The sequence below is a fragment of the Scyliorhinus torazame genome, chromosome 16 (genome assembly GCF_047496885.1).
Source record: "Scyliorhinus torazame isolate Kashiwa2021f chromosome 16, sScyTor2.1, whole genome shotgun sequence".
Taxonomy (NCBI): Eukaryota; Metazoa; Chordata; class Chondrichthyes; order Carcharhiniformes; family Scyliorhinidae; genus Scyliorhinus; species Scyliorhinus torazame.
Window position 1 is genome coordinate 14,782,503 of NC_092722.1, and position 24,979 is coordinate 14,807,481.

The 24,979-nt window shown below is 48.0% G+C and overlaps 2 protein-coding genes across 2 annotated transcripts in view; both read left to right on the forward strand.

Annotated features, from left to right (window-relative positions):
• Positions 1-2,461, forward strand: part of LOC140392594 (protein polyglycylase TTLL10-like) — a 75,488-nt gene extending 73,027 nt beyond the window's left edge. The window contains exons 10-11 of the mRNA XM_072477995.1: positions 1,417-1,510; positions 1,648-2,461. Of these exons, the coding sequence (XP_072334096.1) occupies positions 1,417-1,510; positions 1,648-2,198 (645 nt within the window). The 3' untranslated portion in view covers positions 2,199-2,461. The remainder of the gene's footprint in view (positions 1-1,416; positions 1,511-1,647) is intronic.
• A 5,173-nt stretch (positions 2,462-7,634) lies between these two features.
• LOC140392596 (probable pleckstrin homology domain-containing family N member 1) overlaps positions 7,635-24,979 on the forward strand; it is a 63,985-nt gene continuing 46,640 nt past the window's right edge. The window contains exons 1-4 of the mRNA XM_072477997.1: positions 7,635-8,005; positions 12,443-12,521; positions 14,168-14,224; positions 21,865-22,011. Coding sequence (XP_072334098.1) covers positions 7,920-8,005; positions 12,443-12,521; positions 14,168-14,224; positions 21,865-22,011 — 369 coding nt within the window. The 5' untranslated portion in view covers positions 7,635-7,919. The remainder of the gene's footprint in view (positions 8,006-12,442; positions 12,522-14,167; positions 14,225-21,864; positions 22,012-24,979) is intronic.

The following is a 24,979-nucleotide window of genomic DNA, read 5'->3' on the forward strand; positions in this document are numbered from 1 at the left end:
CCCATCATAATTTTATAAGCTTCTATAAGATTCTTCCCCCCCCCCCCCCGCATCCTTCTAAATTCCAACGAGTACAGTCCCAGTCTACTCAAGCTCTCCTCATAATCCAACCCCCTCAACTCTGGGATTATCCTAGTGAATCTCCTCTGCACACCCTCCAGCGCCAGTACTTCCTTTCTCAGGTAAGGAGACCAAAACTGAACACAATACTCCAGGTGTGGCCTCGCTAACACCTTATACAATTGCAGCATAACCTCCCTAGTCTTAAACTCCATCCCTCTAGCAATGAAGGACAAAATTCCATTTGCCTTCTTAATCACCTGTTGCAGCTGTAAACCAACTTTTTGCGATTCATGCACGAACACACCCAGGTCCCTCTACACAGCAGCATGTTTTAATATTTTATCATTTAAATAATATTTCCTTTTGTTATTCCTACCAAAATGGATAACCTCACATTTGTCAACATTGTATTCCATCTGCTAGACCCTAGCCCATTCACTTAAACTATCCAAATCCCTCTGCAGACTTTCAGTATCTTTTGCACTTTTTGTTTTACCACTCATCTTAGTGTTGTCTGCAAACCTGGACACATTGCACTTCGTCCCCCAACTCCAAATCATCTATAGAAATTGTGAACAATTGTGAGCCCAACACTGATCCCTGAGGGACACCACTAGCTACTGATTGCCAACCAGAGAAACACCCATGAATCCCCACTCTTTGCTTTTTATTAATTAACCAATTCTCTATCCATGCTACTACTTTACCCTTAACGCCATTCATCCTTATGTTACGCAGCAACCTTTTGTGTGGCACCTTGTCAAAAACTTTCTGTAAATCCAGATATACCACATCCATTGGCTCCCCATTATCTACTGCACTGGTAATGTCCTCAAAACATTTCACTAGATTAGTTCAGCATGACCTGCCCTTTATGAACCCATGCTGCGTCTGTCCAATGGGCCAATTTCCATCCAGATGCCTCGCTATTTCTTCCTTGATGATAGATTCCAGCATCTTCCCTACTACCGAAGTTGTGAAGATGGCGTGCCAAATACACATCCAGGTACTTTTTAAAGGATGTGAGTCATCCTGTCTCTAGCACCCTCCCAGGCAGTGCGTTCCAGATGGAGACGACCAGAAATTTCTTCACCCAGAGAGCGGTGAGCCCGTGGAATTCGCTACCATAGAAAGTAGTCAAGGGCAATACATTGTATGTTTTCAAGAAGGAATTAAATACAGCTCTTGGGGCGAAGGGGATCAAAGGATTTGGTGGGAAGGCGAGAATAGGCTATTGAGTTGGATGATCAGCCAGCATCATAATGAATGGCGGAGCGGGCTTGAAGGGCCGAATGGCCTCCTCCTGTTTTCTATTTCCGTGGATTAACAGATATGTGTTTGATCTGTTTGCAGGTCTGGCTACTGGAGATGAACGCCAATCCTTCTTTACATAGACACTGTTCAGCTCTCAAAACACTCATCCCTCAATTAGTTTATGAAACTCTTGGTAAGATGGTTGTTTCACTCGGGTAGTTAGAGAAGAGGGTTTACAGACATCGCCGGTAATTTTCAAGCGATGAAATGAATATTTCATAAATGAACAAGGCAGGTGTGCATTCAACAATTTTCTCTCTCTGTTCTTAGATGTGGTTATTGAGATATTCAAAAAATGTAGTAAAGGAACGTTTGTCTTTCCACTGCATTCGCTGAAAGAATTTGTCCTAATCTACAACAATTGTCATCAGGATCATGTGCCAAGGCCAATAAGAGTTGAAAGGACATCACCAATTGTTAAGCAGTTGTGTCCACGTAGTATGAAACGCTCGGTGAGAAAGCCCTTGAGGAAACCATCAACAATTAGATCGCTATCAGATCACGTGGAAATGGAGGCTGTGGAAATGAAACCCCTTCAGAAAGCTGTTTCGATGCTGACCCATGGTCAGCTGCCAGTCATCGCCCAGATACAGAGCTTGTACTGTGCAGAGTCCAAAGCGAGAACCAACCCCTTCTCAAGATGTCACCCTGCCACTTTGGAAGGATGGACCCAGTTGCAAAGCAACCCCTCCAAACCGTTGATGGTGACTACAGCATTTGTGTCCGGACTCAACAAGAGGTTTGCTGCCGTTCCTCAAAAAAGTAAGAGCTTGGAGGCAGCCTACTCTCCAAGTAATGCATCGGCTCCACTTGAATCGTAACACACCCAAAACCATTTGGAATGCAGTGAAGGGGTCATTAAAGTGACCTCCGGCCAGCTGCCTTTACATCAGCAAGCAAGTCAATCGCAATGATTGTGGAGAACAATGCTGGCAGATTCCATGCATTGCTGCAAGATGAATACATTCATCCAGCTGTCATTAGACTGCAGTGATCGTAACGCAGTTGTGAATGGACAAAGAGAAAGATTTGAGAGCATTCTGTCTGTTCATTCATTTTGTCAAATTAAAATCTGTCCCAGTCATGTAGTCTTTTGCTCATTCTCAGATCACCAGAGAAATATTTCTCTCCTATTTTATAAAAATGGTAATGCAGCTTAGCTGAAAGAGAATCTGATTTATTACACACTATTACAGCACTCCCAATATGTAAGTTATTTCTTGAAAGTACAACATCATTTTACAGAACAACTAACGGTGTTACATTACGCAGTCAGTGGTGGTGTTGAAAATGAAATGAGAATTGCTTATTGGCACAAGTAAGCTTCAAATGAAGTTACTGTGAAAAGCCCCTAGTCGCCACATTCCGGCGCCTGTTTGGGGAGGCTGGTACGTGAATTGAACCGTGCTGCTGGCCTGCCTTGGTCTGCTTTCAAAGCCAGTGATTTAGCCCTGTGCTAAACCAGCCCCATATAATTGTTGATGGGAACAGGACATCGCAAAGGAACACTGATAGCTCAAGTGAGTGGTTAAAGTTGTGGCAGATGGTCTTGAGTGTGGAGAGGTGCTGTCATCCATTTTGGATCCAACACAAATTAATTAGAATACTGTACAAATGTTGAGAAGCTAGGAACCATGCAGGAGCATAGACTTGAGGGACCCAAGTACAGAATTCATTAAAAGCTCATGGGCAGGTACTAAATATAATTACGCGGCTCTAGAAATGTTGGGATTTCTCTTAAGGAGACTAGAATACAAAAGGGACATGTTACGTTTCAGTTATGTAAAGCCCTGGTTAACCTGATTATTCACTCACACTTTGTGGGCGTCACTGGAGAGTTCAGCATTTAATGCCTGCACCTAATTGCTCTTGAGGTGCTGTGAGCTGTCTTCTTAACAACTGAAAGGTTTGCTGGGCCATTTCACAGGACAGTTGTCAGTCAACAACATTGCAGTGGGTCTGGATTCACATCTGGGCCAGACCAGGTAGAGATGAGAAGCTTTCTTCCCCGAGCAACATTAACGAACCAGGTGGGTTTTTATGGCAATCAAATAGTTTCATGGTCACCATTATTCACGCTAGCTTTTTAGTCCAGATTTAATTTTTAATTAAAAAAAAAAAATCATTATTGTCACAAGTCGGCTTACATTGCAATGAAGTTACTGTGAAAATCCCCTCGTCGCCACATTCTGGAGCCTGTTCGGGTACACGAGGGAGAATTCCGAATGTCCATATTACCTGACAGCATGTCTTTCGGGACTTGTGGGAGGAAAGCGGAGCGCCCGGAGGAAGCCCACGCAGACACGGGGAGAACGTGCAGACTCCACACAGACAGTGACCCAGCCGGGAATCGAACCTGGGACCCTGGCGCCGTGAAGCCACGGTGCTAACCACTGTGCATTTATTGACTGAATTTAAATCCACCATCGGTTCATTTCACTTCCTTTCCCTCCACTTCACCTGCAATCGCTTGCTTCTTCCCCTTACTGTTACGCTTTGAAAGCAATTTTCTGTTAATGCCCACTTCACGAGAAAGTGAGAAGTTTGATTAAACGCCATGCTCTCATATTTTCCCCATTTCAACATAGAAAAAGAAAGACTGGCATTTATTAAGGGTTGTGTTTCCTGTCAATGCCATGCACGCCAACATGCACACAGCGAATTCCCATTCACATTGTGACAGTTACCACATGATCATTGTTTTAGCCTTTCATGGGCATCACCCGCATTGGTTGCCCATCCCGAAGGGCCCTTGAACCGAATGGCCTACTAGGCCACAGAAAGGGCAGTTAAGGGCCAACCACATTGCTGTGAGCCTGGAGTCACATGTAGGCCAGACCAGGTAAGGACGGCAGAATTCCTTCCCTAAAGGACATCAGTGAACCAGATGGGGTTTTACAACACTCTCTGACAGTTGTCATGGTCACCAGATATCAACTTTGTTCTAAATTTATTAATTTAATTTAAATTCCACCACCAGCTGCTGTGGCTGGATTAGAACCCGTGTCCCCAGAGCATTATCCTGGGCCCATGGGTTACTAGTCCATCGTCACTGTATCCTCGTTTTATTGAGGTTGGTTGAGGGAAAAGATATCAGGTGGAAAATCCACCTGTTCTTTGATTTAACGCTATGGGATATTGTATGTTTACCTGAACGGGAAGGCAGTGCCCGACGTCGATATCGTAATCAGCAACGGGCGAAGAATCCCTTCCGACGGCCAAATCGGTAGTGCCGGCGGTTTGATGCTGCTTTTCTTGTCTCTGCCCCCTCCGAAATGGCGTCAATGTGTCGCACGGCGCGCACTGTTGGAACGGCGTTGGCGCGTAATCGGGAGGCCCTGCCCCGATGCTTCGCCCCCGATGGGCCAAGTTCCCAACCGTTGCAGGTCGCCACCGTGCGCGTGCGCGGCCACGGACCCCGCCATTCTCCGGCCGTTTTTGGCACGTGAGCCGGGAGTTTTACCCGGCGCTGCTGCTTGCCCCTCACCGGCCCCAGGAGCGGTGAGGGTCCGGTGCCGATTTTGGCATCCAAAATGCCACATTTGCCACGCCGGCGTCGGCATGTCGCTGCAGAATCGGAGAATCCAGCCCAGGATCTCAGTTTAACACCTTATCTGAAAGACAGCACCTCCGACATTGCAACAGTCCTTCAGTAATTCTCTGGAGTAAGGCTTGAACCAACAACCTTCTGATTTTTAGGTGAGAGTAGCCACACATTGAGCCACAACCAAAACATTCACAGGAGAGGAAGTTAGAAAATGGAGAATTGGTGGGTGTAGCACAATCAATCACTAACGAGACGAGATGAGAAGGAGTCGAACGATGGTTTTATTACGCAGACTTGTTCCCCAGCAGCACAGTTACAGAATGCGGCTGCTGGGAGAACCCGGGCTCTTATACTCCGCCTTGCTGGGTGGAGCCAGCAGGCGGCTGATCCAATCGGGATCCAGTGTCTTTCTACCAATAGCCTCTCGGCATCCCAGGGTACCTTAATATCCCTAATACATACCATCACAGTGGGTTAATACCGAATTTTAAAATGACTGAAACTGCACAAAGACTGAGAGTTTCTGGTGTCCATTAAGGATACTTTTGCATCTTGACCATTGTTTTCCGCACAAGTGGAATGAAGGCAACAGTTTAGAAAATGTCAAAACAATTCAAAGGTAGTTTTATGCGCCAGGGTTTTAGAGTGATGACATTTCCTCCTGGTATCAAAACACTTGGAAATTGCAAAAGGATTGAGAAATTTGAAATGTAATTTCAAAGTTACCCCATCAGAGTAGCCAAACACTTTATTCATCTTTGGGTTAGTTGCAACAATTCATGGGAACCCCCCCCGCATCTATTGGCACATTCGATAAACTGTTGACTTCAACCAGTCCATTAGATAACAACAGAAGCAACAGCAGGATATTTGCTAATGTCCTGCCAAGGATCACAACCTCAACCAGTGACTCTCCTGTGAGTTAATCTCAGGAGTGTCGTCACCCTCTACCCACAAGGCAAAGGGAGAAGGAAACCTTGCATTTATCTAACGCCTTTCGCAATCTCAGAACACCTTAAAATGCTTGAAAGCTAATTAAATACTTCTTGCATTGTAGCCAAACCAGCAGCCAATTTGCAAACTGCAGGATCCAACAGACAACATTGAGATAATGAGCAGATAATTTGTGAGTTTTGAGGGTGCGGATTGAAGGATGAACATTGACTAGACGGAGGAATCTCCTGTGATCTTCTTCAAGTGGGGCAGGAGATTTTCCACCATCCTGTCTTACTCACCCAAGAATTCTGGCTGAAGTGATGACTCCTTAGGATACATCTTGCAAAATATACCTTGCTTGTTTTTTTCCACTGTGTCTGGAGGTCTTGGGTGGGATCCTTCCTGATGCTAACTGTTGATTCCGGGGCAGGATTAATGGACATCTACCTCAGCAAATCTTACGCTGCACCTGGACCGATCCAGCAACAATTGAAAGGCTAGCACCACGTGGAACACGATCGATTCCAATGAAAAATGGTGTATGATTCGCCAGGTCAGTGATTGATACTCAGGAGCTGACCAGGTGCAGCTGCACATATACATTTCACTCCCCACAAACACTCAGCCCTGCTAACAAGATGGCACAGGTTGCGCTGGAGCACGCCTACCCCATTGATGGGCTAGCTGGGGCTGGAGGGTATCTAGGGGTGTGGCCTGGGGGGGGGGGGGGGACCCGTACGACCCATGCTAAGCTAACAGTGGGCAGTCAGCGACATGCACAGCTGCATGGCTGCCTTGCAGGCTGCGGCAATGGTGTTCCGTGTCCGTCCACCCTGAACCCACAGCCCACCTCCTGGCCACTACTCCCCACAGCCCTGGCACCTGTTTCACGATTTTTGGAAACACAAGTGAACCACTCCGTCAGCAATTCCCCCCCCGGTGAAGGGGGAGAATCGAGGAGGCCCCAGAGAATACTGGATCAGGCCTGATTATGATATGCAAACGGAGTTTACTGTGCGTGCGGAGTGGAATGCATTGACACCACTGTTGAGGCACCGGAGAATCACAATTGGCGTGAACCCGGCCCCCTCCACAATTTCGGCGTCAAAATTTATTCCCGCCAAATTTCCTTGCCCGATTTTGGTGTGGGCCAACGGAGAATCTCACCCGATGGGTTTCAGGTGCTACCTCCAGTGAATGGAGAACATAATCCAGGCTGATGCCCCTGTTTGGCTCTGAGGACACACTACACTGATAGAATTGTGGTGTTTAAGACAAGACGTTAAACCTAGGTGCTATCTGCCCACTCTGCTGGATCTAACAGATGCCAAGGCACTATATCAAAGAGCCTTGGGTTCTTCCTGACACCCTGAGTGATTGTTATCCCTGCACTAAACCAGGTGATCTCGTCTTTACCTCATTGCAGTTTATGGAACTGCACTACGTGCAATATGGGTGCTCAGTTTAGATATATATTAAAACAGCAACTACACTTTAGAAGTATTTATTTGACTGTAATGCACTATGGGACATCACAACGGTAAGAAAGATTGCAAGTCTGTCTTTTAACCTCTCTCAGTCGGACCTAACGTGAACAAACGCAGGATTGCAAAAGACGGTCGGTCAGCTGAACACAGATCTGAGTACATGCGGCAGACTTGAGAAAGTAACAACAGTTATTGCTTCGCGGATTCGACAGGAAGCTGAAGACGTGAGGAGCACTTGAGATTTACGCAGACAGGAAGCAGTGCAGTTTGATTTATGTTCACCGCGGACCCCTCTGGTTAGATAATCGCTATTCATATCGACAGCTGCGGACTGATTGTCGTCTTTGGCAGGGTCAGCCACAGGGAAGAAGGACAAGGAAAAGAAGCTTGACTGTTCGAAAAAATATTTTGGGCTTCTCACTGCTTCGCAATGTACACTTCCTGATTTTCTTTAATGACGTTCTGTGTGAAGCAAGATGTTTATGTGGAAGATGTATGATGTGTACAAGTTAACATGCCCACCTAGTGAGTGGCCTTAGATCTGAGGTCCACCAAGCACCTGTGCTAACAAAATGGGCTGCATGATTGCTACCCCTCGATGTTGCAGAGCACCCAATGAGCAAGAACATGAGGACTTAGTACAAATACCAAGCACCAGGTACGTACTGGGGCTCTTTCATTGATCAACCACCAACCATTGTGATTCTGCAACTGTGATGCATGGTTTAATCAGGAATGAGTAGAACATTTTCAGTGCCCCAGCTATTTAAACCCAAATCTCATGTTCCAAATGTTTTTTTATCACAAATGTGGAAATAGATTTCTGACAAGGGGTGGGTAGGCATGGTTCAATGATCATAACCTCTAATGTTTTGGTCTGGAGCATATTGCAGTGCAGAATTCCCCATTGGTTTAAATGTGCCATTTTGTCAGGTACTGAGATAGTAGAGTTAGGAAGTGCCATAGTTGATCCCTGGTGAATGTCAAGCCAACTCACCTCAACCAGATGAGTAACCTGTGAGCCCCGATGGCTTTCATTGTCCCAGGATAACCAAGGAAATGAAGAAAATTAGGCCGGATTCCTACTCCTGATCCTTGTTTGATGACCATGTCAAGAAAGTGCATGTTTTTTGGATGTAAGACCGGGATTAGGATTAGAATTGATTTGATGTCCATATCGCCTACTCACTCACATGGGAAGAATTTTTACTTGAGGGAAATGCCAGAGTTACACAGCATCTCTGTCAATGCAGCCCTGTAAGTGCCACAGGAAGATGATATTTTCCAATCCGATGGGAAAATCTCTGAATTGACGATGCGGGCTTTTCCTTTGGTCTCCAACTTCCTGGTCAGTGTCTACCCCCGGCCTATCTTTCAGGGTCAGACTCACTTGCAAGTAATAATAATAATCTTTAATATTGTCACAAGTAGGCTTACATTCACACTGCAATGAAGTTACTGTGAAAATCCCCTAGTCGCCACACTCCGGCGCCTGTTCGGGTACACAGAGGGAGAATTCTGAATGTCCAAATTACCGAACAGCGTATATTTTGGGACTTGTGGGAGAAAACCGGAGCACCCGGAGGAAACCCACGCAGGCACAGGGAAAACGTGCAGACTCCGCACAGGCAGTGACCCCCAAGGCGGGAATGGTCCCTGGGACCCTGGAGCTGTGAACGGTGTTTCCCAGGCGCCTCACTGCCAATGGGCCAACTGCCTTGGGTGGAGAGGTGGGAAATAACTCCCAAAGTCAACAGTGGCTGGCAGAAGGGAAGGAAGTTTTTAAATCTCCCGCATCGTGATTGATTGTGCTGGTGATACTTTAGATCTGCAACCCTCCCTTCGCCCAATCGCCGCTGCATGCCCCTGTCCTCCCCCTCTGCCTCCCCCCCCCCGGCCCGCTCCCCACCACCACCACCACCAGCCCTGTTTGCCTGCGCACAACCGGACGCCAAGAACGCTCTGGCATTCCTGGTGCCCGACGTAACTAATATCATCTGGCCTTTCTCCCCAATAGGCGAACCTAGGAAATGGTGCCAAGAGCCAGGAGGTCAATAGAACATCACTCACTGTCAGAAAATAAATCCAATCAGAGGTTTAACAACAGGAGGTGGGGTGGGAAAGGGGGATGGTAATCTTGTTTTTTTAATGAGGCGCCAAGGTCCATATTCCCGAAAGACACCAATGTCCCGGGTCAGAGGAGCGTCCCTCGAGAACTAATGGCTGGGTAATAAACTTGGGTTTTGAAAGCAGGCAGACGTGGGTAGACAGACTGTGAATGAGTTTCATTGTTTCAGGTCCCTGGTAGAGGAGGAGGGCACGGGTGCCCTGTAAGCACGGGCGAAAAGGAAGACAGTTGAGGTTATAGGTGGAGACCGGGTACGAGAGGCGAGCCTCTTTATGTGACAAACAAAGACTGAGAGGAGGGTGGGGTTGCAGCTGAGCAACAGGCAAAAAATACAAGCATGGCAAATTCATGTTCACAAGAGACACTCAGGGAGCATAAGCTATGAATAGATAAAATAGCCCTTTAAAGGTTGCTACTGGATTCAGTTGTATTGAAGGGTCTCATCTGAAATGTAAGCCTGACCTACTTTCAACCAATACTGCTACGTCCGCTGTGTATTTTTGCATTTGGCTATCAATCAAACTTATTGCTGAATTTTATTTCCTATTACCACACAATAAAAAGCAATGAAATCATTACAAGCGTGGCAAAACCAAACTAACTTATCACATTCTTGTCTGTGTGATCTTCTTGTTTGCAAGCTGATTACCACATTTTCCTACAATGACCACTTCCTGGGTTGTGAAGTTGGTGAGAAATGTGTTCAGCTGTTTGTACTAATAAATAGCGGACAGGGACCATTTGTCTCAATTCGTTGTATATGAGATCTGACTGAGTACAGATTACCTGCCCCGCTTACCTGCATCGCTCCTATTCTTGGCCGCCAACATTTGCTCCCGTTCTGACATCTCAGATTTAAATTCTCACCCTGGTGTTCAAACCCCTCCATGGCCTCGGACCCTCTCTCCTCATTGTATTCTCATCCAGCCCACCAACCATCTAATCCCTGCGCCCCTTCACTTCTCACCTCGCGTGCATCTCCACTTTCCATACTCTGCACTATTGGTGACTGTGGTGAATGTATTCACCATAATATAAGTTGTCTGTAGTGTACTGTGGTAGCTTCACCAGGTTAACACCTCATTTTCGGGTATGCCTGGTGCTGCTGCTGGCATGCCCTCCTGCACTCTTCATTGAACCAGGGTTCTTACCCCCATCTTGGTGGTAATAGTAGAGTGGGGGATACTGGGCACATTGTGGTTCAGTGCTGCTGGGGATTCAAGAAAAAGGTTGGCGGATTGACACCACCTATTTCAGTCAATAGCTTGGAAGCCAAGTGGGATCTCGGCAGGATTTACAGCAAATAGAATCTACTTCTCCGGCAATCAGCAAACAGAGTCTACTTAAAGAGTTTCCACAAACAGAACTCACCACTGAAACTCTCCTGCGAGTCTCCCAGTAAAAGCAGGAGCACTTTTCTCGCGAAATGCCGTGATTGCGATTGAAGGATGGTTACGTAATATAAATTATCTGCGTAAAAATCACTTGTGGTAGAGCGTTTTCCAGGCACCTGATTGGTGGAGGATTTAGCCAATGATTTCCATCCCGGTTGGGTCTTGCGGTGTCACGGTACGCAGCCGAGGAAAAGGACACCTTCCGGCTGATCAAGTGCTTAAAGGGGCAACCTTATCAAAAAGATTGTTTACAAAACCATGCAAAGATACAACAACGCAAAGCTGCGAGTCACAACAGACACACCATTCTATCATAGAGCTGACAGATCGTAATATGTAGAGTCACATGAAGACGTGGTGATGGCCGTGTTTACCGACAGTCACTTTACAAAAAGTGCTACAAGACTAATAGCTGCGTCCATACTGCTCTTCATGTGATGCACAAGGAGGCATTTCAGCCATCATAATTCATACAATTTTGACCGAAATGTCTTTGGCAAAACATTTTTTGCCTTGAAGGCACTCTTGTTTTAATAGTGACCCCATTTGGAATAAAGAAAAGGAAGGATGTGTGGAAAATCAGAGCTAAATTTGATACCAGCCTGACAATGTATTAGCAGATCTAATTCCAGAGGCTTTGTTTTATGTGGCTGGTTAAAACCCCATTGATGTTGCCTGAGAGAGTACTCAGTATCCCGAAGGGTAACTTGGTTCTTCGTGGTGTTTATTTGTTTGGAATAATCTGAGGAACAATGTAAAACCCGGTGAGGAACCAGTCCAGTCGTTAAGTAAACAATTAATAAAGAATATTTGTTAAAGTAAATTTTTTTTAAAACGCACAACAAATACGCTATGATACTGAAGTATATGAATAACTAAACACACCATGTTATCTGAAGTTATCTCTTGTTCCCAAAATACACCCACGTTCCCTGAACTCACTGAGACACCCCTTTTACCGAGCAACATCCAATTTTAGTAACTCTATAGGTCAAATCCAGTTAATTGTTACCACCCATAGGTTACCCCATAGGTGACCAAGTCTGGGAAACGTCTCTTCCTGGTTCAGCAAAGGCACAAAACTGTGTCTTTTACGGGAGAATTTCGGCAATCTGCCGATGCTCTGTATGTTAGCTGGAACAGGCCTCCAAGGCTTGGATTACAGATGGAACTGAGCTGTCTGGCAGTTGTATGGAGAACCAGTCTGTTTCCCCGATGACGGTGCTGGCAGTTATGCCATTGCTCTCTGTGGATTCTGCTGTTTACCTCGCTCATATTCCTTGCCTATAAAAGTTAGAATTTACATAGCCCCGCTGATCTCTGGTAAACAATGTTTTTGATATCGCCATTTGAACCTCAATGTCTCTGGACTCCTGCTAATCTTGTTCCTGGGAAAATTGTATCTCATTTTCCCTCTAGGTGACTGTTAGTGTTGTTACTTTTCGTTATTTTATCTTCATCTCAATTTCACTATTAATCTTGTTTATTTTTCACATTCCTGACAGGCTTTATCTTATTTTTAAGAAAAATATGTATTGTGGAACTTTGAGCTTTTGATTCCTTTCCTTCCTAGGAGACACTCTGCACCTCCGATGAGTGGAGGGGAAGTTGCCACCCCTCAGGAGCTGGATAGGTTGATAGGATCGGGGGAGGTGAGCGTTCATTATATTTCACCTTTTGGCTCTGAAGCTATCGTGTATGTGATGTTACCTGCTATCTGGTTCTCTGAGAAAAAGCAGCGTGGTTTAAAAAAAAATCATTTACAGGATGTGGGTATCGCTGGCTAGACTAGCATTTATTTCCTTGAGAAGGGGGTGGTGAACTGCCCTTTTGAACCACTGCAGTCCATGTGGTGTGGTACACCCACAGGGCTATTGGGAAGGCAGTTTCAGGATTTTGACCTCGCAACAGTGAAGGAACGGCTGATATATTTCCAAGACAGGATGGTGAGTTTCCAGGAAGAAAGCTCCCAGGTAGTGGTGTTCCCAGGTATCTGGTAGGGGTTGTAGGATTGGCAGGTGCTACCTGAGCAACCTTTGTGGAGCCTAGTTAAAATCATGACACAGACTCTGCTACAAATACAAATGTCATATTAACCACTTAGTGTTTGGAATACAAGTGTGTCTGTGTGCATTTGTCCGTTGAATCAATTACTAATGCAGAGTACTCTAACTTTCTAATCAGCATTTAATTTAGCTCCATGTTTTTTTTTAGCCTTCACATTTTTGTGTCCAGGACATCGTTATCAATTGATTTCACTCTTTCCTCTGAGGTAGGAGGTCACGGGTCCTAAGCTGCAGGAACTTCTGTGTATAGCTCCTCTGACACTTTGAGGGGGCACAACATTGTCAGAGGTGCCATCTTTTGAAAATGATATTAAGCTGAGGTCGCTTAGTGTGGTCTAGGTGGATGGAACAGATCCTCAAAGGCAATCCAAGAAAGGTTCTTCAGTTTCCAGTCTGTCTCTCCTCCATAACAGCTGGAATAAAAGATTTCCTGAGCATTCATTTGATGTATTGTTTGCGGTATAGAACTGTGGAAATGGGCTGGTGCATCAAGCGTCACTGCTCGTAATAATAATCTTTATTAGTGTCACGAGTAGGCTTACATTAACATTGCAATGAAGTTACTGTGAAAATCCCCTAGTCGCCACACTCCAGCGCCTGTTCGGGTACACTGAGGGAGAATTCAGAATGTCCAATTCACCTAACAGCACGTCTCTCGGGACTTCTGGGAGGAAACCGGAGCACCCGGAGGAAACCGATGCAGATGCGGGGAGAACGTGCAGACTCCGCACAGGCAGTGACCCAAGCCGGAAATCGAACCTGGGTCCCTGGTGCTGTGGGGCAACAGTGCTAACCACTATGCTACCGTGCAGGTAATTAATTGGTTGGGACATCCTTTCCTTCAAAAGACCTCCCAAATTCACATTTTAGGCACCATCGCCATTGATGCCAGCTTCGTTCAGTTGGCCGCACTCTTGTCTTTGAGTTGCTAGATCATGGGTTCAAGCCCAGCTCCCAATAAGGGGAATAATGGGGACGGTCTGAGAGATGTGTCCCATGGCAACAATGAAATCATGTTACCGAATGGTTTGTTCCAACCTTAAATGAGAAACCACTTTGATAACACAAGTGTTGGACTGTATCAGATTTGTGCATTTTTAACCTCAGTCTGGTGCATTGAGCTACCTGGGCAGGCACGGATATGTCCACAGATCGAGTTAAATTAACTGCATAAATGGCTCTTTGTCCAAACCATTTAACTGGTCTATCCTTCCGAACTATTTGTCTTTCAGAACCAATTATCTGAAAATAACCATTTGTTAGAGGACCCTATGGAAAAATTGTCTGAGGTAAGATGATCTTGAAAATGTGTTGATTCACCTCTCTCAATTACTTCAGAAATGTTTGTCATGAATGGACCCACAAATCTAACTTAGAAGCTCCTTGTCTGAGTTGAACTCCCATGCTCAACTGACAGGTATGTCTCAGTGATGAGGTTTGAAGGTTTGAGGTTAGATCACACCTTCCAACAGCACAGGGCCCCCATCCATGTGGAGGGCAGGCTGGAGGTGATGAAGGGACAATTTTGGCACACACCAGATCTCAAATAATTTTGAAGTCTTAGTTCTTTGAAACGCAAAGGAAGTGATCCTCCTTTGTAATGTCTGTCAGCTTAAACGTTTCCACCTGGCATGAGTACCTCAAGAACCAAACTGGGAGAGGCTAAAGCTGGAACTTTTCCCACAAGGCGGGTAAAATAATGTTTGGAACCCTAACAGAATAATCCAGAATGCAGGGGGGTCATCGTGTTATAGTGCACTGTGTTCTGTCACTGTGTACGCCAGTTAACCATCATTAATTCCAGAGATAAAGTGCCCGATAACAGTGTCAGCCATTGAATAAGTGGCAGCACGGGTACAAAGTTGGCTGAGTGACAGGAAATAGCGAGTCATGGTAATTGGATATTCTTCGGACTAGAGGAAGTCATAGTGAGGTTGACTAAGGGCTGGTAGGAGGAACACTACCATTTTCATCTGCACAAATGAGTATTTTGAGATCTTTGAGTATTTTGACTGTAAGGAGTATTTATACTTCAGGAGGACATCGAGAGGATGGCAGCCAAAATTCATTACAGGAAAGTGTGAAGAGATACATTTTGGGAGGAAGAATGAGGAAAGGCAATACAAAATAAAGATAGAATTATGAAGGGGATTCAGGAGCAGAGGGACCTGTGGGGTACACGTGTACAAATGGTAATGCATTTTGGAAGGTCTAATGCAGGTAGGGAATATACAGTGAATGGTAGAACCCCCAAGAGTATTGAAAGTCAGAGAGATCTAGGTGTACAGGTCCACAGGTCACTGAAAGGGGCAACACAGGTGGAGAAGGTAGTCAAGAAGGCATACGGCATGCTTGCCTTCATTGGCCGGGGCATTGAGTATAAGAATTGGCAAGTCATGTTGCAGCTGTATAGAACCTTAGTTAGGCCACACTTGGAGTATAGTGTTCAATTCTGGTCGCCACACTACCAGAAGGATGAGGAGGCTTTAGAGAGGGTGCAGAAGAGATTTACCAGAATGTTGCCTGGTATGGAGGGCATTAGTTATGAGGAGTGGTTGAATAAACTCAGTTTGTTCTCACTGGAACACAGCGGGTAGTGGGTGCCTGGAACTCGCTACCGGAGGAGGTGGTGGAAGCAGGGACGATAGTGACATTTAAGGGGCATCTTGACAAATACATGAATAGGATGGGAATAGAGAGATACGGACCCAGGAAGTGTAGAAGATTGTAGTTTAGTCGGGCAGCATGGTCGGCACGGGCTTGGAGGGCCGAAAGGCCTGTTCCTGTGCTGTACTTTTCTTTGTTCTTTGTTCTTCTTTGTTCTTTGTTTGAAGATGGCGAAGCTGTTAGAGAAAGAGAATAAGACGACTGAAGGGATCCTAGGCTCCATTAGTAGAGGCATGTGGCTCTGGTGAACCTTTGTAAAACACTGGGTCAGCCTCAGCTAGAGTATTTAATCCAATTCTGGACTCTTCAGAAAGGGCGCGAATTGCAGAGGGGATAAGGTTTACTAGAATGGTTCTGGGGATTGGGAGTCTTCGGAGAGATGGTTAGATTGGCGAAGCTGAAGGAAGAGTCGAGAGGAGACTTGATCGAGGTGTTTGAAATCACGAAGGGTCCAGACAGGGTTAAGAGAGGGAAACTGTTCCCATTTGCAGTAGGGTCAAGAGCCAGAGAGCGCAGAATGGTCAAGAAGCAGAGAGCGCAGAAGGGTCAAGAAGCAGAGAGCGCAGAAGGGTCAAGAAGCAGAGAGCGCAGAAAGGTCAAGAAGCAGAGAGCACTGAAGGGTCAAGAAGCAGAGAGCGCAGAAAGGTCAAGAAGCAGAAAGCACTGAAGGGTCAAGAAGCAGAGAGCGCAGAAGGGTCATGAAGTAGAGACCAAGGAGGTTTTCCTCCGTATTCTGGCCAATATTTATTGCTCAATCAACTCATCACTAAAACAGATGATCTGCCCATGATCACATTTTTGTTTATGGGAGCTTGCTGTGCACATTTTGTCTGCCATTACAGTGCCTCACATCCATTACAGTGACCATACATCAAAAGTACTTCATTGGCTGCAAAGCACTTTGGAATGCCTGAGGTTATGACAGGTGCTATATAAATGTACATCCTTTCTTTCTTTAATGTTAAGAATATCGGCAGGTAGTATTGCCTGTTACGCTGTCACTGTTTGTAGCAGTAGAAATAAGGATCAAAGTAAGTTGTCTTTGCAACAGATGATATCCAGCCTGACCTGACCTCATGTGATGGTCCTATGGGTTAATAGACCAAACGGTGAGGTACTGACCAGGCTGAATAGGAAGACTCGTGTTTGACGCCTGGCCTGTGTTGAAATAATTGATCTTCGTCAGAGTAGCGGTCTGTGTGTGGTGCTCCCTCAGTTTGGAAGGGGGAAGGTCAGCCAGCTTTCCCATTCTTTTTCACCATCTAACGGTACAGGTAGGGACATTGGGTGAGAGCAAGATCGAATTTGAGTGTGATGCCCCTCGTGGACAAAGGACCCGCTTGGCTGCTCATTGTCTAGCTCTTTTGTCAAGAGTAGCAGCTGCCCCAGAGTGCTGTCAGGAACATTTCCCCCAGAGGAGGCCATTGGCTCCAGGAGAGGAAGAGTGAAAAATTGGAGGACAAAAAAAAAGATTTTCCAGAAGACTTCCTCCCTATCTCTCTAACGTTCGTCAGCCTATCAAGACCACAACATTTACTCCGATCCTCCAGTTTGGACCTCTTGTGCACCCCGGATTCTAACTCCTGCACAGTTGGCGGCCATGCTTGTAGCTGTCTGGACCCTCAGCTCTGGAATTCCCTCTCTAAACCTCTCCACCTATCTCCTCCTTTAGGACGTCATGAACGCTGCTTTGTTGACCTCACTGCTGATCTCTGGTCTTATTGGGCCGTAAATTCCGATGGAGTGGCAGTTGAGCTAAATATCCAATCCACTTGAAAGTACTTACCTCAAAATGCAGGTGATTTTATCTCGCAACTCAGGCTGAGGGGGATCTGTGGGGTCTGGCATGTCTCTGGGGCCTAGCTTCGAAGCGCCGTACACCATGCCCCCTTTTGAACGGCCCAGCTGTTGTAAATCAACAAACGTTAAAAACACAGCCACACAATTAAAGGTCTTTGACGTGTATAAGGTAAGTGGATAGGATGGGGGCTGGAGGGGCATGGAGGTTGGGTTCAGATCAGGTTAGGCCTTTGTTGGAATGGGTGGTCAGGTCGGGCCTTGGGATGGGGTCAGGTCGGGCTTTGGGCCAGGGTTCCGATTCAGTTGGGCCTTATGGGTGAGGGAGCCAGGCCTCTGAAAAGAAGGGGTTCGTGCCTCGGAGAGGAAAGAGTTCAGGCCTTGGAGGGGAAGTGCTGAGGACCTCTTGGGCGGTTGAGTTGGTTTGGGCCTTGGGGATCGGGGGGAGGGGGATCAAGTCGGGCCTGGGGGGGTGGGCAGTGTTGTCTCAGGCTTGGAGGAGGGAGATGGGGCCGGGTCAGGCCTCAGGGTGTGGCATGGTAAGGGATTGGGTCAAGCCATGGGGTTAGGGGGAGGGTTGTGTCAGGTGGGGTCTGGGGAGGGCTGAGGCAGGAAGCTGGGTTGGAAAGTGTCCCCTTGGGGATAGTGCTGTGGGGTAGGTATTCATGGTGGTGGGGCGGTGCGGGTGTCCTTGTGGGGTCGGTGGGGGTGATTACAATAGTTACCCGGAATTGAGAAGTGGTTCCATTTCTTTAACCTTTTCTGGGTAGCTATTTATGTAGCACAGTTATCTGAAGTTAGCAATTTGAATCACATTTTTGGTTGGTTCCCAGTACGGGAAGTTTACACGTTACGCTACACCCCCCCCCCCCCCCCCCCCCCCACACCCACACCCACTCCTCAGCTGTGGAGCTCGGAGGCTACAGCCTAATATCCCCTTGTGCAGCCCAGTGTCAGAGTTTGATTGATAATTACTCCAACAAAATCGACACAAGTTGTTGTTGTGGTTTGAGAGCCAGTGCCAACAATCCATCATCAGGTGCTGGGCATTCCAGAGGTTATCGCCCAGCTGCTAAAGGTTCCAGAGGTTATCGAGCAGCTCCTGGACATTCCAGAGGTTATCGAGCAGCTCCTGGACGTTCCAGAGGTTATCGAGCAGCTCCTGGACGTTCCAGAGGTTATCGAGCAGCTCCTGGGCATTCCAGAGGTTATCGAGCAGATGCAGGTTTGTTTCTTCAATGTACGGCTTGACTGAAGGTTGCTGGTATTTGAACTGGCTTCATGGTATTTCCCTCAGGATTTATGAGATACCATTTAATGTGCAGCAACAACACCATCTTAAAAAGAAAGTTTTGAGTTTTGGGCCTTTTGCTGACAGTTTTCTCACACGGTTCATTGTGGCTTCCTGTGTGGGGAAGGTGAGAATCAAAAGTCTGGTCCGTGTTGCTCTCCTGCGCTCCCTGGTGGCCTGTGACGGAGGTTGCCAGTAGCTTGCTCGACGCCCTCTCACTCAACAGCGAGTCACTGGGAATTGAGAAGTGGGAACAGTAGCATTGAGGTAATATTACTGGACTAGTGATCTAGATGCATGGACTAATGCTTTGGCAGCATGAGTTCAAATCGCGCCACCTCTGCAGCAGGGGGAAATTGAATTCAATGATTTAATAAATCTAGGATTAAAAATGCTAGTCTAACCATGAAACTACTAGGTATTTGAAGCCCTTTCAGTTCACTAATATCCCCCCAGGGGAGAAAACCTGACATTTGTGACTCCAGACCCACAGCACCTAGTTAAAATCAATGCTTTTAAGGATTCGGCCATAAAACCCGATCACCCCACAAGTAAGATTTCATACAATCATAGAATTTACAGTGCAGAAGGAGGCCATTCAGCCCATCGAGCCTCCACCGGCCCTTGAAAGAGCACCTTACTTAAGCCCAAACCTCCACCCTATCCCCGTAACCCAGTAATCCCACCTAATCTTTGGACGCGATGGGGCAATTTGTCATGGCCAATCCACCTAACCCACACATTTGTGTTTATTCAGCACCTTTCAAAATCTCAGAATGTCTCAAAGCAATTTACAGCCAATTAGCTGCGTGATTTCTGAAGTGTAATTCATCGTTGTAATGTAGGAACTGTGGCAGCCAATTTGCACACAGCAATGTCCCCGCAAAGATCAATGTGATAATGACCCGGGGCGAGATTCTCCGACCCCCCGCCGGGTCGGAGAATCACCGGGGCCTGGCGTGAATCCCGCCCCCGCCGGTTGCCGAATTCTCTGGCACCGGAGATTCGGCGGGGGCAGGAATCGCGCCGCGCCGGTTGGTGCCCCCCCCCCCTCCCCCCGCGATTCTCCGGCCCACATGGGCCGAAGTCCCGCTGCTAGAATGCCTGTCCCGCCGGCGTGGATTAAACCACCTCTCTTACCGGCGGGACAAGGAGGCGCGGGCGGGCTCCGGGGTCCTGGGGGGGGCGCGGGGCGATCTGGCCCCGGGGGGTGCCCCCACGGTGGCCTGGCCCACAACCGGGGCCCACCGATCCGCGGGCGGGCCTGTGCAGTGGGGGCACTCTTTTCCTTCCGCCTTCGCCACGGTCTCCACCATGGCGGAGACGGAAGAGACTCCCTCCACAGCGCATGCGCGGGTATGCTGTGAGCGGCCGCTAACGCTCCCGCACATGCGCCACCTGGCAATGTCATTTCCGCGCCAGCTGGCGGGGCACTTCCGCCAGCTGGCGGGGCGGAAATCAGTCCGCCGCGGGCCTAGCCCCTCAAGGTTAGGGCTTGGCCGCTCAAGATGCGGAGGATTCCGCACCTTTGGGGCGGCGCGATGCCCGACTGATTTGCGCCGTTTTTGGCGCCGGTCGGCGGACATCGCACCGATACCGGAGAATTTCGCCCCAGATCACCGAGCGTTTTGTTGGCTGAGGATTGAGCATTGAAAAGGACATGAGGGAGAATTTACTGCTGCTCCTCAAATTAGTGCCTTGGGATCTTTCACATCCACCTGAGAGGGAAGAGGCCATGAGGTGCCGTGTTGGAGCCCCTACCGCTGGGCCTGAATCCCTGGGTTCGAGTCCAATGCTAGGAGGATGTGTTGGGAATGGAAGGAGCATTCAACGTGACTCAATGGGCTGATAATGAGCTCAGGAATTTACCTCCCCCCACCCCCCCTATCCCCACCCCACTATTCCCCAAAGGGTGAATGTGAAGATATGCTTAAAAAAAACAGTCTGCGAAGGAAGACCAGTTTAACATCTCATTGAAATCCTACACCTTCAACAGTGCGTTGTTGTGTTCAAATCTCTGGAGTGACGTTTGGACCCTCAAATCTTTGGACACAGAAGGGCGATTGCTCCCCACTGAGCCAATGGTTATTCTTGCTAATGTTCCAGTGACAAGTGTCAATGATCTGACATGGTACAAAGAGCGGGCGCAAATATTTTTAATCCGTTATTGTTTTGTCAATTCTGTCCAAATTAAGATGAAGAATTTTGGCCTGTACGCCATTTTGGGCAGCAAGAGTCTCTCAGGTGCATTGAGACGGCCCCCTTTAGGCTGTTTGATGCCATAGCACGGTGGGCCTTGGCTCGAGATTCCCGGTGATGTTACTTCACAAATGCAATGGTGTGAAGCGTCCTCAGGTTGCAGAGAGAAACACATCACTGTGGGCCTGGAGTCACAAGTAGGCCAGATCAGATAAGAATGGCAGATTTATTTCCTCAGGTTGGATGGGTGTTTTTTTTATTTTCGTTTACAGTCGCAGTCGCCATTACTGAGATTAGTTTTATATTCCAGATTTATTAACTCAAGTTAAATTCCACCTGCTGCTATGGCGGGATTTGAGCCCGTGTCCCCAGGACATTGGCCTGGGCCTCCGGATTACATTATCACCCAGCCACTGTGTGCCTGGGTAAATGTACAACAACAACTTGCATATTAATACTGTGGTGCTTTAAGGTCATTGAACTCAGCACCAAATGGATACCGTGCCAAAGAAGCAAATATTAAGAGGGTGGGGGGGGGGAAGCAAAAGCTTGGTCAAAGAAGTGGGTTCTAAGGGGGTTTTAAAGAAGGCAAGGAAGTTTGAAAGTTGGAAACACGAGGGTCATCAAGTTGGAGATGTTAGGTTATGGCACGGCCGCACAGTGGTTAGCACTGCTGCCTCATAGTGCCAGGGACCCGGGTTCGATTGTGGCCTCAGGTGACTGTGCGGGGTTTGCACTTTCTCCCCCTATCTGCATGGGTTCCCTCCGGGTGCTCCGGTTTCCTCTCACAGCCCAAAGATTTGCAGGTTAGGTGGGGTTACGGGGATAGGGTGGGGGAGTGGACCAAGGTGGGGTGCTCTTTCAGAGGGTCGGTGCGGACCTGAGGGGCCGAACGGCCTCCTTCTGCCCTGCAGGAGTTTTATAAAAATACGCAACTTTTACTTGTTTACCATATGGCACATTTAAATGTTGTAGACGGAGTTGCTTTGGGGGAAGTCGCGCAGAGAACTGGAGAAGATAATTTGCAGTGAGCCTGTCATCGGCTGGGAAGGAGAAGCAATCAGTTCCCTTGGTGATATCGTATGGTCCTCTTCAGTCATTCTCCATGAGCAATACACTGAGGTAACTTATTTTCAAAGTAACTATTATGGCGTGTTTTTATAGTGTTTTAATAAGTATCTTCCTATTTGATTATGTCTATGGATGTCTTTAACAAAGGTGCGCATGCCATGTGACATGTGACAGCGGGCTTGCACTGGTTTTCAGTTTAGCCACGAGGAGTTTGTGAATTGTTGTGTTTAGCTACTGCTGGCGTCTGAAGCCAAACTGTATCATTACCTCATATGTTTTCTGAAGTAAAGACTTAACTTCAACGACGCGTTCGACTACCTTTCTTGCGGCCAAGTGACCACTTCTTTCTGGAAGCAAGGATTAAAAAAGACAAGAAAAAGATTTCACAACATGGCGATGTGGTAGTACCAGGTATTGCGGTACCAAAGAGGCTGATGACCATTGGTTAGACCCAGGAATCTACCATTGATTGTTGTTACGTAGCTCCGCCCTGACAGGCGGGGTATAAGAAACGGTGCCGTCCCAGCAGCCTTCACTTTCTGTACCGAAGCTGCTGGGGAACAAGTTCTAGTAGATTAAAGCCTTCAGTTATGAAATCACTGCGTCTTGAGTGTAATTGATCGTGCATCAGGCGACAGAATGTTTTGTACAGTGAGTAGCTAGTGTGGAATGTATTCTGTGGCAGTGGCTCCGTTCGGGGCTATCTGTGAGTTTGTGGAGGGACACGAGGACTGAACTGAGAACGTAGAAAGGTTGGGACACCTTGGGCGGGATTCTCTACCCCCATGCCGAAGTGGCCGCGCCGTCGTGAACGCCGTCGAGGTTCACGACGGCGCGGAACGGCCCTGGTCCCGACCGATTCAGGCCCTGTCAATGGGCCAGTATCGGGGCCGCGTCATCTACCCGCGCCAGGCCTTGTCGCCCGCGTAAAAGCGGCGCCGCATAGACGGACGTCATCTGCGCATGCGCGGGTTGGCTGGCGCCAACCCGCGCATGCGTGGTTGCTGTCCTGTCTAAATCCGCCCCGCAAGAAGATGGGGGACGGATCTTGAGGGGCGGCGGAAGGAAGGAGGTCCTCCTTCAGAGAGGACGGCCCGACGATCGGTGGGCACCGATCGCTGGCCACCCCACATTTAAGGTACCCCCCCCGGTGCAGGATCCCCCCTCGCCCCCCCACAGGCCGCCCCCCCAGCATTCACGCACCGCCCACGACTGTAGCGACCAGGTGTGGACGGCTCCGGGGGGAACCCGCCGTTTTGGCCTGGCCGCTCGGCCCATCCGGGCCTCAGGATCGCGGGGGTGCCGGAGAATCGCTATTTTCGGTGTCTCTGGCGATTCTCCGGCCTGCGGCCCGCAAAACTCGACCGGGTCGTTCCTGCTGCTTGGGAGAATCGCAGGAGGGCGTCGGACTGGCGTCCCCGGAAATTTCGGCGGCCCAGGCGATTCTCCCAACCGGCGTGGGAGTGGAAAATCGCGCCCCTTTTCTTAGCGAAAGGAATTGCATTCAACTCTCCTGAGTGTGTGTGGGGCAAAGATTTACAAGCTAATGAGGAACTTAGCAACACCATGGGCACGGGGGGGGGGGGGGGCATCTAATTTCCAGAGATAGTTGCACTCATTCAGAATCATCAACATCCTAAGCCCTCAGTGATTGCCCAACGTTTTAAGATCCATCATCATTTCGAAAGGCCAGATGGTCTGCAGCTGCTTTTGTTGCTGAATGCTTCAACTCTCTGAGCACTGTGAGATTGGAGCAGTATTAGAGGATATGCTCCAGAATAGATTGGTCTGTGCCATAAATGAAGACATACAGCATTATTTGGGTGAAGCCACACTAACTTTCAAGAAAGTTCTGAAGTTTCTCAGGGCATGGAGATTGCTGCCAACAATACAAAGGATATTCAAAAGTTACATATTGGGGTGCAGACGGGTACGGTGCAACAAGGAAGAAAAGAAACGGCAAACAAAAAGACAAATGCGGTGGAATATCTAGATCAAGAAATCACAGTGCAGGGTCCGAGCTCCGATCATTTCTGGGTTTAGTGAAATACTACAGGACATTTCGAACAGACCTTTCAACAATGTTGGTGCCATTGTACTTGTGGTTTCACAATGAGACCACATGGAAGTGATGACGAGCACAAGAGAAAGTTTTCAAGGATGTGAAAACGCTGCTGCAACCAGGTAACCTGCTGGTTCACTTTGATCAGGACAGAGAGCTCATTCGGTCATGTGACAGGGGCAGTGCCCTCTCATCCGATGGAGGACGGGTCAGAAGAACCATTGGATTTGCATCATGCACGCTGACAACAGCTGAGAAGAGATATTCGCAGCTCAGTAAGGAAGGCCTAGCCATCGATGTTGTTGTGAAGCGGTTTCTTCTGCACCTTTATGGACAGTCATTCACCATATGCACTGACCATAAGCCATTGATGAGCTTTTTTAGTGAGTCCAGATGCATTGCTGCCATGGTCTGGGTGAGATTACAGCGCTGGCCTCTACATTGTCAGCCTGCCAGTACAACATCGTGTGCGGGGCAGGGAAGGACATTGTGAACACAATCTCACTGAGTTGCCTTCCCTTACCGGACATGCCAACCAAGACAGTGGGCGCCATTCAGCGGAAATAATTCTAAGTCCGCATTTGGGTGCGTTTGGTGGGGTGTTTCCCGCCGCCTGCAGCGCCGAATTCACCCCGCTGTTCACCGGCACTTTGCCGGTTTTTTGGGCCTCGGGGAATTTCTCCCTGCTGTGACTACACTTTAGATGATTTAAGCTCCGCTCGCTAGCAGGTATACCCCTTGCACATCGGGGTGCCATTTTGACCAACAGCCCGATCTCTGTGCCCACCTCCCTTTCAGGCATTCCCCCAACTTTCTGGACCCCACTCCTTCCCCCCCCCCAATCTTCCTAAGGCCTGTTAAAACCCCCTTCAACCCCCCCCCCCCTTCTAATGGGCAAGGCCCCCCTGGGCCTGACACCTGGCAGTCCCAACCTGGCACCCAGGCACCTTGGTACCG